Here is a 17,893-nt window from a genome sequence, read left to right on the forward strand (position 1 = left end):
GCTTAAAAAATGCTTCTGTGCATTAGGAGACTAAATACTAAATTTGAAAAAATTAAAAAAAAAATACAATTACATTAAAAAAATTCCAATAAAGAAACAGTACACAGTATGTTTACTCAAAGTGTAAAAAAGATCCCTAATCACCGCCCTCAGAGAAGTACAGTGTAGTACACTATGGTGACACTGAACTACTCTGATGAAAGTATGTAAAAAAAATAGTAAAAATAAAGGTTAAAAAAATAAATTACAAGATTGAATAGACGCTATCACTTTCACACAAACCAATTAATATACACCTATTGGGATTTTTTTTTACCCAAGACATATAGCAGAATACATTTTTGCCTAAATATTTAAAGCGGAGGTCCGCTGAAATACAATATTAAAAGCCAGCAGCTACAAATACTGCAGCTGCTGACTTTTAATATATGGACACTTACCTGTCCAGGGAGCCCGCGATGTCGGCAGCCGAAGCCGATCCGTCTTTCGGCTTTTGGCTGCTGCCGCCATCTTCGGTAAGGGAATAAGGAAGTGAAGCCGTGCGGCTTCACTTCTTGGTTCCCTACTGCGCAAGTGCGAGTTGCGCTGCGCGTCCTCTCAGGTCCCTGCTGTGTTCTGTGTTTCACACAATACAGCGGAGGAGGACAGGGTAGGAGCCGGAAGTGGCATAGGTCACCGCAAGCGCCGCATTGATCTATGCCAGGAAGTGGGAGCAAATACCTATATTAGACAGATATCTGCTCCCTCCTCCCCCCTGAAAGGTGCCAAATGTGACACCGGAGGGGGGGAGGAATCCACAAAGTGGAAGTTCCATTTTTGGGTGGATCTCCACTTTAAAGAAATTTGATTTTATTGGATATGTTTTATAACAGAGAGTAGAAAAAAAATATATCTTTTTTTCAAAATTTTTGGTCTTTTTTTGTTTATATAGCAAAAAATAAAAACCTCGATGGTGATTAAATACCACCAAAAGAAAGCTCTATTTATGTGAAAAAATAATATAAATTTATTTTGGGTACAGCGTTGCATGACTGCACAATTGCCAGTTAAAGTAGTGCAGTGCTGAATGGCAAAAAAAGCTGGTCAAGGGTGCGGGTAAAACCTTCCGCAGGTCAAGTGGTTAAAAACAGTGTAAATATTATTTTGGTAAGCAAATTAGTTATATGCAGTATCTCACAAAAGCGACTACACCCCTCACATTTTTGTAAATATTTTATTATATCTTTTCATGTGACAACACTGAAGAAATTACACTTTGCTACAATGTAAAGTAGTGAGTGTACAGCTTGTATAACAGCGTAAATTTGCTGTCCCCTCAAAATAACTCAACACACAGCCATTAATGTCTAAACCGCTGGCAACAAAAGTGAGTACACCCCTAAGTGAAAATGTCCAAATTGGGCCCAAAGTGTCAATATTTTGTGTGGCCACCATTATTTTCCAGCACTGCCTTAACCCTCTTGGGCATGGAGTTCACCAGAGCTTCACAGGTTGCCACTGGAGTCCTCTTCCACTCCTCCATGAGGACATCCCGGAGCTTGTGGATGTTAGAGACCTTGCGCTCCTCCACCTTCCATTTGAGGATGCCCCACAAAAGCTCAATAGGGTTTAGGTCTGGAGACATGCTTGGCCAGTCCATCACCTTTACCCTCAGCTTCTTTAGCGAGGCAGTGGTCATCTTGGAGGTGTGTTTGGGGTCGTTATCATGTTGGAATACTGCCCTGCGGCCCAGTCTCCAAAGGGAGGGGCTCATGCTCTGCTTCAGTATGTCACAGTGCATGTTGGCATTCATGGTTCCCTCAATGAACTGTAGATCCCCAGTGCATGCAGCCCCATGATACTCCCACCACCATGCTTCACTGTAGGCAAGACACACTTGTCTTTGTACTCCTCACCTGGTTGCCACCACACACGCTTGACACCATCTGAACCAAATAAGTTTATCTTGGTCTCATGAGACCACAGGACATGGTTCCAGTAATCCATGTCCTTAGTCTGCTTGTCTTCAGCTTGTCTGTTTGCGGGCTTTCTTGTGCATCATCTTTAGAAGAGGCTTCCTTCTGGGACGACAGCCATGCAGACCAGTTTGATGCAGTGTGTGGGGTATGGTCTGAGCACTGACAGGCTGACTCTTATAGCCTAGGCCATCTCTATGTAGAGCAACAATTTTTTGTAGCTCTTCAGAGAGTTCTTTGCCATGAGGTGCCATGTTGAACTTCCAGTGACCAGCATGAGAGAGTGAGAGCGATAACATCTGGCGAGGGAAAATGGCTAATTTGGCCCATCTTAGACACTTTAACTTAGGGGTGTACTCACTTTTGTTGCCAGTGATTTAGACATTAATGGCTGTGTGTTGAGTTATTTTTAAGGGGACAGCAAATTTACTCTCTTATACAAGCTATACACTCACTAATTTACATTTGTAGCAAAGTGTAATTTCTTCAGTGTTATCATACTGATACTTACAAGTGCTGTGCAAGTTCTTTGGATTACAAGCATGCTTCTGAAACGAATTATGTTCACAATCCAAGGTTTTACCGTATGGTTCCAGTAATCCATGTCATTAGTCTGCTTGTCTTCAGCAAACTGTTTATGGGCTTTCTTGTGCATCATCTTTAGAAGAGGCTTCCTTCTGGGACGACAGTCATGCAGACCAATTTTATGCAGTGTGCAGCGTATGGTCTGAGCACTGGCAGGCTGACCCCCCAACCCTTCAACCTCTGCAGCAATGCTGGCAGCACTCATATGTCTATTTCCCAAAGACAACCTCTGGATATGATGCTGAGCACATGCACTCAACTTCTTGTCCTGTTAAACTGCTGTATGGTCTTGGCCACCGTACTACAGCTCAGTTTCAGGGTATTGGCAATCTTCTTATAGCCTAGGCCATCTTTATGTAGAGCAACAATTCTTTTTTTCAGATCCTCAGAGAGTTCTTTGCCATGAGGCACCATGTTGAACTTCAAGTGACCAGTATGAGAGAGTGAGAGTAATGACACCACATTTAACACACCTGCTCCCCATTCACACCTGAGATCTTGTAACACTAACAAGTCACATGACACCAGGAAGAAAAATGGCTAATTGGGCCCAATTTGGACATTTTCACTTAGGGGTGTACTCACTTTTGTTGCCAGCGGTTTAGACATTAATGGCTGTGTGTTGAGTTATTTTGAGGGGACAGCAAATTTACACTGCTATACAAGTTGTACACTCATCACTTTACATTGTAGCAAAGTGTCATTTCTTCAGTGTTGTCACATGAAAAGATATAATAAAATATTTACAAAAATGTGAGGGGTGTACTTACTTTTGTGAGATACTGTAGTTGTCATCAAGTTAACAGACTGCTAAATTTGATCTGGTCACAAAAAGATCTAATAGTTACACACTGTCACACAATGTTTTACATTATATACATTATTTACTTAAATGAAGGATTCTCTTTAGGGTATATCTAAATTTCACATTCATTATGTTTTTTTTTTACCAATGCTGCACAATGATTAAATTACAGCTGCTGAGCAAAAAGATTAGATCCTTCGTAATGTTTTTTCATAGTAAGCATACTGACAATCCTCTTGCAGGGAGAAAAGAAATGGTGGTTATCACTTTAGGTATTAATGACACATATTTCAATTTTCTATGACACAATTTAAAATCAGAAAGTCAAGTTTTATTCCTGAGTCAGCACTTAGTGTCCTTGAATGTCATCTTAATCCCATTTCCAGAGGCATTAAGAATTGGATTGAAAATCTATGACATTGACTGGCTGGGGAAGTTTTAATGGCACAGCAAATATACGTGCTGTATATGTTTTCCTACATGGAAATGAACAGCTAATACTGTACTTACACATTGATATATTTCATAGACTAAACTAGAGAAAGTGATTTTTTTAGTAGAAGTGGAAGTCTGGGCTATCATTAAAGAGGAGCCCCCCTTCGCCCACCAAAAAAATTAAAAGTCAGCAGCTACAAATACTGTAGCTGCTGACTTTTAATATCAGGACACTTACCTGTCCAGGGATCCCAAGATGTCGGCACCCCAGCCGATTTTCCAGTCAGCTCTCAGGTGCTGCTGCTGACATTTGTGGTAAGGGAGACCAGCAGTGACAGCCGGTTCCCTACTACACATGCGCGAAGCGTGCTGCACTTTCTAACTGGCCCAGCGGCGGAGGAAGGAGGAGGGGGGCCGAGGTCTCCCGGAAGTGGTGGACATGTACTTCTCAAAAACAGGTACCTGCTCCCTCCGAAAGGTGGCAAATGTGGGGGGGGGGCCTGAGGCAGACAAGCGGAGCTTCCACTTTTGGTTGGAGCTCCGCTTTAACTAATATTAAAATGGCTACCACCCCCTTATAACACCTATATTAACTAACCTGTAGAAGAAAAATGCCTATACTTAGATATTTTCATGCAGGTCCGGTCCAGTCACATGATCTCCCCTGTGTCAGCCAGCGCCAGCTACAGGGGAGAGGAAAGAGTGATCCAACAATGGGTGGAATGCCTGAGCGATGACATCACCCATTGGATTACCATGGGCCATCCATTGTCAGAGCTCCCTCCTCTCCTCTAAAGCCAGCCACTGGATTACATAGGTATGCTGATCACATGACCCGATCCAGGCAGCCTGAGAATAGGTAAGCATATGCATTTAGTTAGTATTGGTGTTAGAAGGGAGCAGTTTTAAGATTAGTTAGTGATAGCATGGATTTCTACTTTTAGGCCAAGTAAAAAGCAACTAGGTTGAATAAACTATAGTAATACAGAGCAAGCGTGATTCAATTATCTAAAATCATATAGGTGAAAAATAAATTCAGAATAGATCTATGGGCTGCTATACCTTAACCTGACCAGTATGCTGAGGCTAACAATTAAATCTAAGGTTTAGATAAAAATGTTGTTGTGGATACAGCACCAGGTGCATAACTTACCTCAAAAAGTGTCTCCTGCTGGTTGCTGCCTACTATAGATAGTCTTCTGGTGCTGCAGGGGATAAGATCATTGGCTGCAACTGTGAAGCATTGGCAACATGCCCTCTGGCTCCCTTACTGTGAGAAGAGTCTTCAACCCATGTAACGTCATCAGCAAAGGGATTTCAGAGCTTCAGTTTAAAGATAATACATTAAATGCTTGGCTATACAGGGGGCAAATGGAGGTGGTAAGGAAAAATGTCATAGATCAACTTTAAAGTGTATGCATTACCAAAACAGTTTTTAACTATTTTTTTTTTTGGATAGAGTAGGGAAGGTATAGAACTCCTTTTACGTTTGTTTATTTATTTATTGCTGCCCCTACTGGGGAGATTTACCCTCTCTATTTGCACTGGTGACTACTGTCACTGGGACAGAAACTGATCGTAGATTCAGCATTTTAGAGTTGTCACCTGAACAAGAGGTGAACGTAAATCTTCCAAAGGGTACACCTGTTCCCATGACAACTGACTTATAGGGGATTTCCTTCTCTGTTGTGTCTTTGGGACAAGAAGTAAATGGTAATCTCCTCAATATTTCCTACTGGGGGGTCCTCAAACAGTGCGGGGGGCTTCTGGGAAAAGGTCCAGAGTCCAGAATTAGGCTTTAAATGTATACATCAAAATCAACCAGACATTTAATAAATTGGTTCTATATATTATGATTACCCGTCCCATTTTCTCCTTCTGAAACATTATGTTCTATTATATTTTTATTATGTAACATCTTGATCATAAAGTATATTTATTAAAAGAAACTCTGAAATTAACTTGGCAGCTACCAGCAAATATCCCTTTTCAGACTTAATCCTGTCATTAATAGGATGCTGTTAGGCACTAATTAAACAGAAATGCAAACGTTTCCTGCAATCTGTTACATCTAACCCCGGTTGATGACATTGAAAAGAGCCTTTGCAAAGCCGCGGTGCCCATGTGTCAGGCAGTTCAGTCCCGACTGTCATGCAGCGCATTGTGATAGCATTGAGATGTCAGCAGTAAAAGTGTCACATTGGTTATTGATAGGACTGAGTGAAAGGCAGTATTACCATAAAACAATTATTCACATTTTGGAACGTATTGTATATTTTGTAGCGTAATAATTGGATCTTTAAATTGCTCAAATGATAATCTGCATAGGTCTTTATGAGAATATAAACAGTTGTTTGAGACAAAGTGGATAGTCCATTAATGTGTACTAACCAAGGGCTATCAATTATACAGTCTGATTTGATGAGTCTAGTAAGTTAATCACAAAAAATACATTTCAGCCTTGACGATATTATCAAATGTACATTGTCTTTCAGTATTATAGAAGTTCTAACCTTTCATAAAACAGAATGGAGATTGCGGCGTACCTGAACTAGCTAGGCAAAGAAGTTTATGTCAGGAGGCTGTGCACTTCTCGAGGTGGAGGCCCAGATCTTTCCACAGGTTAGGGACAGGTGATTGAAGGACTTGGAGGGGAATGCTGGAACTGGGGATTGCCCAAATAAGTTTACCTGTACTAAAAGTATAGGTATACTTTAAATTCCTAAACAACAGTGGGCCACAAGGAAGATGTAAAGGCTGCATGTGGCCAAAAAACACCAATATGCTGCCGCAGTACCATGAATTAGCTGCAGTGCATTTTCAAAAAGTAGTGGTTGCACTACTTTTTTTGTGATCCAGTCCAATTTGTAGCCCATTCAAATGAATGTGCTGTCAAAATGCAATGTAGGAAAATGCAATGGAATTGCACAGGAACTTGTGCAGCCTGGTGTGAATTGGCCCTTTGGGGCATACAGTCAAGGAGTTGGCCTCAAGCATCACCAATCCTCTGCATGCCACTGAACATGATCAAAAGGTCTTATTATAACTTGTTGAAAGTTATTGCTATGATTTCATGGTTTTCATTACCATATTTTGAAATAAATAAGTATATCATGGTAGTTTATGGTGCCTAGTTTATGGTGCCTAAGCGTGGAATTCAGTAAGGACTTTAGAGAGCTGTAGAGCGTCCCCTTTTCCAGCTGTATATTGTGAGTTTATTAGCACCTGTGATATTTTTTAAGGGGGAACGAGGGTTAGAATAATCTTTTAAGTATGCAAGTGTTAGAACAGAGAGCAGGAGGCGTGTAAAGGTGATTATCAATGCTTCTTGCTTGTTGAACTGAGATAATGAGATACAGTATCATTTACACAGTGTCTTTGTAATAGCTTCACTTTGAACTAACATTCTCTCAAGGTTGTCCTCGGAGCTCTGAAGATTCTCATTATTAAAACATTTTTCATTGTTATTTAATACCTCTGTTTCAGAGATAAATCCTGTTTCCGTTGATTGATGAGATGCTGGTCATTAGTCTTTAACATCACTTGTCCGGGGATTTCGTTTCCCCATATTTCTTAAGCAGTGTTGATGGTTGGAGAAATTAAATTTTATTTAGCAGTTTCAAGCAAGTGGAAACAGTCAGATTCAGTGGCTCTGGAATTTGTTAGAACAGATATTTCATAAAATGAATCAGCTCTACTGCAGAAATAGGCAATGTATTTTCATTCCATTTCCAAGTAATTAAAGTAAATATAACCCCCACAAAACTTTCAAACAGTGTAATTGTAACAGATTAATGCATGTGATCAATAACATCATTTTAGCTCTTAACTGATTTAACTATTTAGTGAAATTCAAAATGTAACAATGACCTATAATTACTTATAGATTGCTATTAATGAATTAACCAATGTTCACTGGAAGAATTTGCAAAATGACCAATTATGAACTGGCGTATTTGCTAGTTGGTAATAATAAAAAAAAATGTGTATAGGAAATTTTATGATGCGCACAGTAGGTGCAAATGGTGTCTTGAGATGAATCCAAATAGTTAAAAAGAAGTATATGCTAGTTGTATAGAGAAGGCAGCTACCAATAGGTCTACATACAAAACCCAACTAAAACATAAACAATTATGTGCAGTGCCTCTATACAATAATATATATAGATATATGTATATATCTATATATATATATGTATATATATATCTATATATATAGATATATAGATATATATATCTATATATATAGATATATATACTTTATATATATATTTACTTTATTAGGTACACCTTGCTAGTACCGGGTTTGAGCTTCTTTTGCCTTAATTCTTCATGGAATAGATTAAACAAAGTATTGTAAACATTCCTCAGAAATTTTGGTCTATATTGATATGATAGCATCACACAGTTGCTGCAGATTTTTTGGCTGCACATCCACGATGCAAATCTCCGGTTCCACCACATCCCAGAGGTGCTCTATTGGATGAGATCTGGTGACTGTGGAGGCCATTGGAGTACAGTGACCTCATTGTCATGTTCAAGAAACCAGTTTGAGATGATTTGCGCTTTGTGACATGGTGCATTATCCTACTGGAAGTAGCCATCAGAAGATGGATACACTGGAGTCATAAAGGGATGGACATGGACAGCAATAATACTCAGGTAGGCCGTGGCATTTAAACAATGCTCAATTGCTACTAAGGGGCCCAAAGTATGTCAAGAAAATATTCCCCACACCATTACACAACCAGCCTGAAATGTTGATACAAGACAGGATGGATCCATGCTTTCATGTTCTTTATGCCAAAGTCTGACCCTACCATCTGAATGTCGCATCTGAAATCTAGACTCATCAGACCTGGCAACCTATTTCCAATCTTCTGTTGTCCAAATGAGCCTGTGCGAATTGTAGCTTCTGTTTCCTGTTCTTAGCTGACAGGAGTGACTCCCGGTGTGGTCTTCTGCTGCTGTAGCTCATCTGCTTCAAGGTTCAATGTGTGTGTTGTACATTCAGAAATGGTGTTCTGCATACCTTGGTTGTAACGAGTGGTTATTTGAATTGCTGTTGCCTATCATCTCAAACCAATCTGCCCATTTTCCTCTGACCTCTGACATCATCAGGGCATTTTCGTCCACACAACTGCCGCTCACTGGATATTTTCTCTTTTTCGGACCATTTTCTGTAAACCCGAGAGATGGTTGTGTGTGATAATCCCAGTAGATCAGTAATTTTTGAAATAATCAGACCAGCCCGTCTGGCACCAACAACCATGCCATGTTCAAAGTCACTTAAATTCCCTTTCTTCTTCATTCTGATGCACTGTTTGAACTTCAGCAAGTCATCTTCACCACATCTAGCTGTCTAAATGCATTGAGTTGCTGCCATGTGATTGGCTGATTAGCAGCTTGTGTTATTAAGCAATTGAACAGGTGTACCTAATAAAGTGGCTGGTGAGTGTATATGAAGAAAACAATATGTGTATATGAATCATATATACAGCAAAAAAAGTCTTATTAACTGTGATAATATATTGAATAAAAAAGTCCCAGAATAACGTATATAACAAATAAAATTTTTTTTTTATCAGACATAAAAGGGGGGTGTCTTCCAGTGTCCAAAGAAAATCTTCCACCTTGAATCTTAACATACCACAACTTGTGCTCAGTGCTAATAATGCACTCACCAGATTCAATGCTGTCATTAGCAGCAAGCGGCACTTTAATAGCAGATAAAAACTCCTAGCCTCTCATACACGACCATCCAACAGCTAGATGGGTCCACAGGTGTCCAAAGTTTTGATGTTTGCCAGAGGGAGGCGTCACGATGTGCATACAAGGGCTTTATGGAAAGAGGATGCTCACCAACTAGAGACACACCACAGGGTTAAGGTGGCCTCCAATTCTGATCCCCAGAAATGGCAGCGTGACTTTCAGCCCTAATGCATTTCATGCAAGGGCACGTCCTCAGAGGGCATTTGGTACTCGGGATGAATGCCTTACATTTAAACTGACCTTCACTCAGATATAGAATAAAAAATACTGTAGATCTGTATTCAGTAATACATCATTAAATGTACTTTTTTAAATGCAAGCAGTAAAAGTACATGAATCTATTTTGGTATTAGCCTCTAGCAGCCATCTATACAGCAGAGCTCAGATTTGAAAAGAAAGGAGAAGGACTGGGAGCCAATTATTGTTTCTGTAGTGCTTATGTATAACAAGGAACTCACTGACTGGAGGAGGGAGCAGCATGACAGAGAGAGGAGCTGATCAGTATGTTGCTTCTCCTTTCACTGTCCAGTCACAGGCTGGGGGAGGGACAAGACCTGCCCTGCCAGACAGGGATATGCTTTGTGGCAAACATGTGTAACTCTGAAAACTGGATGAACATAAATACAAATCCAAAAGCAGGTAAAACAGCTGCCTTTTTGATTTTCATCTGTGAATTTAGTGTATTTTTTTGTGTGAGTGATTTTCACTGAATGCAGTTCGTCTGGAAAACCTATCAAATGAATATTGGTTTCTCAAAGGAGGCTGGTTCATTAGGCAAAAACCTATGCAGTAGCCCTTTATTAAAATCTGTATGTAAAGACAAAACTTTGTTTTTTAGTTTTTAATAACTAGAAAAAGTGGTCAAGGTATACAAGGAATAGGAGCTATGCGAAAAAATAAAAAATGTAATTGTCCAAAGAATATGATTCATTTTTTTATTCAAAAAAACAGTGTAGCAAAATAAAAAAATATAAAAAAATCTTGGTTGGATATCTTAGCACACCATTATTACAGGAAAATTACAAAAATACTAATAGAAAGGGATTTACTCCTAAATCAGAATTACATCATCATTTTAACCTATTTGTAGTGAAATAAATTCTGAAATTGGAATAAGTTCTAAACTAAATATTATCCGAGAGTGGTCATGGATTCCCACTATTTATTCCATATATGTAGTAATTTGTCTATTCCTATAGTTAGCTAGTCTATTAAAACTCTGATAGTTACTGTTGATAGCACAATAATATAAGGTTAGCTATGAAAACATGGCTTAATAAACCAATGTCTTATTTATTTCCCAAGAAAATAGGAAAACGCTAACATGAAAATACTAAAGAAAGATATTACAAAGCATATAACAACAGAACATATAATACAAGAACATCAAAGATATGTATCGCACGGTCTCCTCGGCTGGGCTCAAGATGATAGAGAGAGAGCCATGAGGCTCAAAATGGTAGAGGGAGCCATGTGGCTCAGAGAACCATCAGTCACGAGCCAAGAGCGAAAAGGGAGGTCTTCCCTCCTGTGTGCACTTTTTAAACTTCATCCGTACACCGTCCAGACCCAACCTCATTGCCTGCCCATTTAGGTTTCTAACTAATGAAATTAGTTCCGGGGCAGTCCTTCTCAATATATTATATTTCTGTCCGTCCTGCTGTATTGGTCTCTAGGGGAGCATTGTCCATGTATTATGTCTATGTATCTTCAATGCCTTTTGATCCTTTGATCTTTATAGCAGGACATTCATCAATCATCTTGTCAGCTATGGTCCTTTTGAAGCTTGCTTGCAGGGGGCTAATCAAGGATTTCCATGTTTTCACACCAGACGACCAGGAGCCAAGCTTTTGTTTAGCCTTGATGGAGGCCTGATCTCTGAATATTCTGATATGCTACAAAGCTTTGATGTGCAACTTTTTGCATTCCAACTTGGTTGTTTCAACCAGAAAGAAACTCCAGAACTATAATATTAAACCATGTTGCCTTCCAAAATGTAGGCACAAATGAAAAATAGCAATAAAATCTACTTGCATATATGACATTTTGTTAAGGAGCTGCTTGAAACAGCTAAGATTATTTGCTAATTAAGCGTCTGTTACCCAAACATATACCCAAACATATACCCAAACATACCCAAACCCAAGCATATATTCCTGATATTTGCCTGCTGTACCATGTACTTGTATTAGAAAGTCTCCTGCTCTCTTTGTATTGCTTCCTTTATGTGAAATCCCTGGTGTTCCTGCTAATCCCCTTGCTTTCCTATTACAAACTGATCACACTAAGCAAGAGAGCACATGATGGTCAGTTCTCTATCTATGCTTGGAACTCAGTGTACTCTCCTCCAATGAACAGACTTGTCCTGACACGCTCCTGCTGCACAGCCATTCCCTGGGAAGCTCAGTGTGCTGCTGCTTCTCCTCTCCTCAGCTCTTTTGCAGCTGAGAACAGAGGGAATGTGATCACCTTTGAAAAAGGGAAAAAGAGTATCTATAATTTTTTTTTCATATCTCTACAAAAATGTTTTGATTTCCATTTCTATTTTAAACTTAATGGGTTGTTTTGCAAGGTATTTTTTTACAATCACTTTAAGTATGTATCAAAGCACTAGGCACATAACAAATTTAATGTTTCCGGATCTTGACCCATATACAAGCTATCAACCAAAAAGACAATGACCACACAGCAAGCACCAAGTAACAGTCCAGTGGACTGAACTATTGCAACTGAATGATGTGTATTCTAGTCACCAAAGCATGTATGAGAGGTAGAAAAGCAGTCCAGTTCACCCACTCTAATATTCACCTGCAGGTCCTGGAAATAAGGTGGAGCAAAAAATCCTACAGCGAAAAAAAAGTATAACAATGTTCATTCACATAGTCATAAAATACATTTTAATTGATTTAGCCTGAAATATGTATATTTATATTGAGTGACAGTACGCTGAAATTATACCCCTGATGCCTGCATTTCTGTTCAAGCAGATTGGGGACAGAGAGAGCCTACTCTGCTGTTTCTACACAGTAGTAGAAATCTAACAGTTTTGAGCCCGGAAGCGCTCAGAATTAAGTACTTCTGGAATGACTTCACCCAGGGAAGATTGGGGAAAAGCTGTCCCCAATCTCCCTGGATCTGCACTGTGATGCTGACTTATGAGATACTGGGCTCCCAGGAAAGGCAGTCATATTCGCAATCCTTGGAGGTGTAGCCACTTTGTAGAAGTGATTGAGCGGCTTTACAGCTGACCAGATCACCTCTAGAAACCACAGTCACAGTACATCAGATAGTTTTCAGATCTGCTAACTGAACTACGTGTCAATGTATGATAACGATAATACTAATACAAAGTCATATGTATGACTATTTACATTTGCAGCCATGAAGCGCCCTTTGAGTCCTGAGCACACGCCTGAAAATGGGAGGATGAGCACTGCCATGTTTTTACGATGCTTTGAGGAAAAGGTGACCTGGACTGACAATTCCGAATGCCAGTTTTCCAATGAAAAAAAGAAGATTTTCTATTCGTTGTGCGAAGTGTGCAATATACAGCTCAACTCCGCAGCACAGGCTCAGATCCATTACAATGGAAAATCTCATCTAAAAAGAGTTAAGCAACTTAACAATGGAAAACTACCAAGTGGTACGTCATCTGGATCTGTACTTGTGAGCACCAGTGCAGGTAGGAAGCAAGGATTATCCGTTTTATGCTTATTGTTTATGAACATTTGCAAGCTGATGCAGATTTTTGGGGGGATAGATGAACTAAGCTGCTGTGGGTGCTTTGCGTACAAGTATAATAGGCTTTATTAATGCCACTGATTAATACTGCCAAATCATGTAGGTGCATGTTTGTAAAATTGTCTTTATGAATACTATTGAGCACCACTTGGCAGAACAAGTATCCTTTTGATATTATAATTACTCAATATCATTGCAAATGTAAAGGCTGTATTTTGGTTGTGCCTGAAATATATTCTTTAGTGTTTCTTACTCAACACTTTGTTGTTTGGCTTAAAGGTGTATATGAGAGTGTTAAAAATCAAAACCAGGACATATTGAAGTCCAGGCACTAAAGGCCCAAAGGCAGTCAGAAGCTATTGTACCAAATACATAGTAGCAGTGACATGCTGATAGTAGTTCATCATATTTATCTTTCAGCTTCATAGCTTTATGTGACCCTAGATTGTAAAGAACTGGCCAAAGGCAGATATCTAACTGCCAGTTATTATATCTGCCCCAGCAACTACACTACACCAAGCAGAGCCTTGACACACACTTCTGAGCAGTTCACTGTTAAGAATCAGCCTGTATACTTCAAAAGGATTGTTTGCTCTCCTTGTTGAAAAATTAAATGTTTGGCTGCTGGAGATTAAACGTCACCTTAGGAACGTCGTTAGCAATTTGTAGAGCATCGGTATTTGCAAAGAAGAACATTTAAGTATCCAAAAGCATTAGATAAAGCACTGGATAAGGACAAGAGAGTGGTTTTGGCTTATTGGAAACTGATTTGGCTCAATAGTGGTGATATAATAGGCTTGGCTTACTTATTATAACCATGGTAAAATAGCAATAGTTTGGAAAAACACAGTTCTTGGCCATAGTAGTTTTTTTAGCTACAGAGTACTTGACTGTAATGGTAACCCTACATTGGTGTAGTGGTTGGACTTGTCTTGTCAAGTGTTTTTCACAGCTATATCAGCTAATGGTAACCCTACATTGGTGTAGTGGTTGGACTTGTCTTGTCAAGTGTTTTTCACAGCTATATCAGCTAATGGTAACCCTACATTGGTGTAGTGGTTGGGCTTGTCTAGTCAAATGTTTTTCACAGCTATATCAGCTAATGGTAACCCTACATTGGTGTAGTGGTTGGGCTTGTCTTGTCAAGTGTTTTTCACAGCTATATCAGCTAATGGTAACCCTACATTGGTGTAGTGTTTGGGCTTGTCTAGTCAAATGTTTTTCACAGCTATATCAGTGGTAGCATGACTGTACTTGATGTGATGTAGTCAAAAGGGGTACCCCAGTCCTCCAGTTTTTGGGGTTTGGCTTGGGCTAACAACCTAATCCAGAAAAAAAAGGAATTTTTGGAAGCCTGAAGAAAATATCTGGATGGATAATAGGCATCAACTAAGAAGCAAGCTAGAGTTTGAAGGACAACAACTTGAAAGGTTTTGTGCATAGGCAGACCAGATGCCCTTAATTAAGGGAGTATAAAAAAATAAGTGATACTGTAGGTATTGAAGAGGTTAGAAAGGAAGATCTTAAGGTAACAAATTCTGTTAAAGCGGTTGTATACCCAAATTACACTATAATAAGGCTTACCTGTAGGTAAAATTAATATCTCCTAAACCTGTACGGTTTAGGAGATATTCCCCTTTGCATGCAGCCACTGACGACAGCAGCTCATGCTCTCTGACGACAGCGGCGCATGCTCTCTGAATGCCCTGCTGAAGGTCCGGCAGTGCTGCTGGACCTTGCCAGGATGCGCGGGAGTGACGTAATCGCGGCTCCGGCCTCTCACAGCGCCGGAGCCGCGAACCTGGAAGACACGCTGAGGGCAAGATATCAGCTCCCTCGGCATGGACCAGGCTCCGATACGGGGGCTTCGTTCTGAGGTAAGTATTTCATAATGAGCTAGTATGCGCTGCATACTAGCTCATTATGTCTTTGCCTTGCAGGGTTTTTTTTTCCTTTTTTTTTTTTCTTTCTTTTAATGTGCGGGTTTACTACTGCTTTAACTACAGAGTTATTTCATAGTGAGCATGCAAATTACACTTTTAAAACTGGATTTGTAGTGGATATTTAATTCAATAAGCTGTAATTTACACATGTAAATGCACATTTATGTACTCTAAAAACGAATGGTAAAATGTTAGACATCTAATATTTACACTGTCTTGCCCAATAGGGAAGTAGATGAAGAAATAAAAGAACATTTTTTTTCTGAATGTCTAGAAACACGCATATAGCCTAACTATGCGTCAGACTTTAGTTTGCATGAAATATGCAAGAATCATGAAACAGGCTTAGTAGATCCTGAACATAGTGACTCTGGAAGATGATAAGAAGTGTGTTTTGGTCATGAAAAGATCAAAGAGCAAGGAACAAAATAGATATAATGAATGCTGAAAGCACAAGAGGGGGGGATTGTGATTCAGACTATTTTATGCTACTTATTAAATAATACAAAAATATAATGTATAGCTGTAACTAAAAGGAAAAAAATAATATGATGTTCATAAATTACATACAAATGCATGTAAAAATAAGAAATATCAAGAAATTATTAAGAGTCTACTAACATAAAGTGTAGTTAACCAAAAAGAAATAGAGGTAAGACAGAAAATAAATAAATTATAATAGGATCTGCGGGAAAAGTTCATGGATATGAAACTTTGTAAAGGAAAGAAGGTCGGAGTGTAGAAAGACAATAAAAGAATGGAATACAGTGAGGCCCAAAATGTTGTAACACAATGAAGGGAGGGAGACACAAGGCACACAATCACTATTACTGGTTCTTACATTTACATTCATAAAGAAACCCAGTGCTACATTACATTGACATGTCAAATCGCATGCCAAATCGCATGCCAAATCGCTTCAATGTGAACCTAGGCTTAAAGCTAGACTAGTTTAACCAGAGCTGCAACTTGGCTACAAGATCTATTGTGCACACTTGTTATAGTTTTGTGGACCCAGTATGTGCACATCCATCCGGATAGTATATTAGTGCACCACAGTATACCCATTTGATTGGTGATTACTCTGTAATCTCTGTTTCCCTTTGTTGACTTTTGCTTGTTCCGTAGACTTGCATCCATTCCCAGATTCCTTAATAGTTTTGCTCATTCTGACAAGTAGCACTTCACATTTTCTGTAATAAAAATATTGTTCATGAAGATTTTTACAAATGAACTCTTTTTTTGTAGGTATGCTGTTGATCTTTTCTTATATATAGCATTTGCTAAAGAAATATTTCCAAACCAGTTTCTCATGTTGATCAAAATCCTTGAATTTCAGAGTTTTTGCAGAGCCAGTAGGGATGATCAAAGCAGCATTTAGACTGAGAAAAAAAAATGTAAGGGTCAAATGATGGTCCAGGCTTGGTAATTGAACTGTAGCAGCCACCTTTCTTTTATTAGACAAATTAAATTCACATCATCACAGAGTGGTACTGTGGATAGTATATAAATAAATATAAATATATATATATATATATATAAATATATATATATATATATATATATATATATATATATATATATATATATATATATATATATATATTTATGCCACGTCCCGATATGTTTGAATTTGAAAAGGAAATTTGGATGATGGATTTTATAGGCACAACACTAACTATGTTGTTTAAAAAGTATATACATTTTCATTTACAAAAATACATTTGAAACAATATTAAAATCATTGACTATTCAAGCTTCAAGGCAACAATGTGAATAGTCAATGATTTTAATATTGTTTCAAATGTATTTTTGTAAATAAAAATGTATATACTTTTTAAACTACATAGTTAATGTTGTGCCTATCATCCAAATTTCCTTTTCAAACCTTTCTTCTCTTATTGGGTGCTGAATGATCAAGACTGAATGAGGTGATTTATCTCCAACGTGTAAAGGAATTTTAAACCAAACAGGTGAACTACCAAAAATGGGACAAACCTAAGACACCAATAAGTCTTAGCTAAATAGGCACATTCAGTGCAAGAGGATTTAGACCAGTCATTACATGTAAACATGCCATGGGTCAACCTGAGGAAGACAACTAAGATGGGCATCAGTACAAAATTGGAGCAATAGAAGACGGAGTAGGAAATATAGCAAGGTCACAGCTGGTAGCTGGGAAAAGCAAAGTTGCAGACAAACATCATTATTGGCAAATAGACAACAGAGGCTAACTACACTGTACAACGGCAAACCAAATGTAGTCCACTTAAAGACATCCCCAGCCAATCAGCAAGTATGCCGATGCACATAAGTCTACATATACAAGTTACAAGTACAGTAAAACCTTGGATTAAGAGTAACGCAGTTTACGAGCGTCTCGCAATATGAGCTGTTTTTTCTTTTTAAATCCTGACTCGGTTTTGCGAGCCTTGTCTCACAAGACGAGCAGGATTCAAGCTTCTGGGGTGTGCAGTACCATATTTGACCAGAGGTGCGGGGTCGCACCTCTCCATTTCCGAGTGTTTCTGAGTGTCTCCGAGTGTTTCCGAGTGTCTCCGGCGCACCCATCTCTGGCCACATGCGGTACTGCATAGACAAGCAGTGGCTGTGGAATGAATTTCTATTGATTCCTATGGGGAAACTCGCTTTGATATA

General features: G+C 38.9%; 1 protein-coding gene across 3 annotated transcripts in view; it reads left to right on the forward strand.

Annotated features, from left to right (window-relative positions):
• ZNF385B (zinc finger protein 385B) overlaps positions 1 to 17,893 on the forward strand; it is an 849,407-nt gene that overhangs the window by 192,276 nt on the left and 639,238 nt on the right. For all 3 annotated transcript variants that reach the window (XM_073633755.1, XM_073633753.1, XM_073633754.1), the window contains exon 2: positions 12,931 to 13,233. In XM_073633755.1, the coding sequence (XP_073489856.1) occupies positions 12,933 to 13,233 (301 nt within the window). In that variant the 5' untranslated portion in view covers positions 12,931 to 12,932. The remainder of the gene's footprint in view (positions 1 to 12,930; positions 13,234 to 17,893) is intronic.

This window comes from Aquarana catesbeiana, linkage group LG06 (assembly GCF_042186555.1).
Source record: "Aquarana catesbeiana isolate 2022-GZ linkage group LG06, ASM4218655v1, whole genome shotgun sequence".
Taxonomy (NCBI): domain Eukaryota; kingdom Metazoa; phylum Chordata; class Amphibia; order Anura; family Ranidae; genus Aquarana; species Aquarana catesbeiana.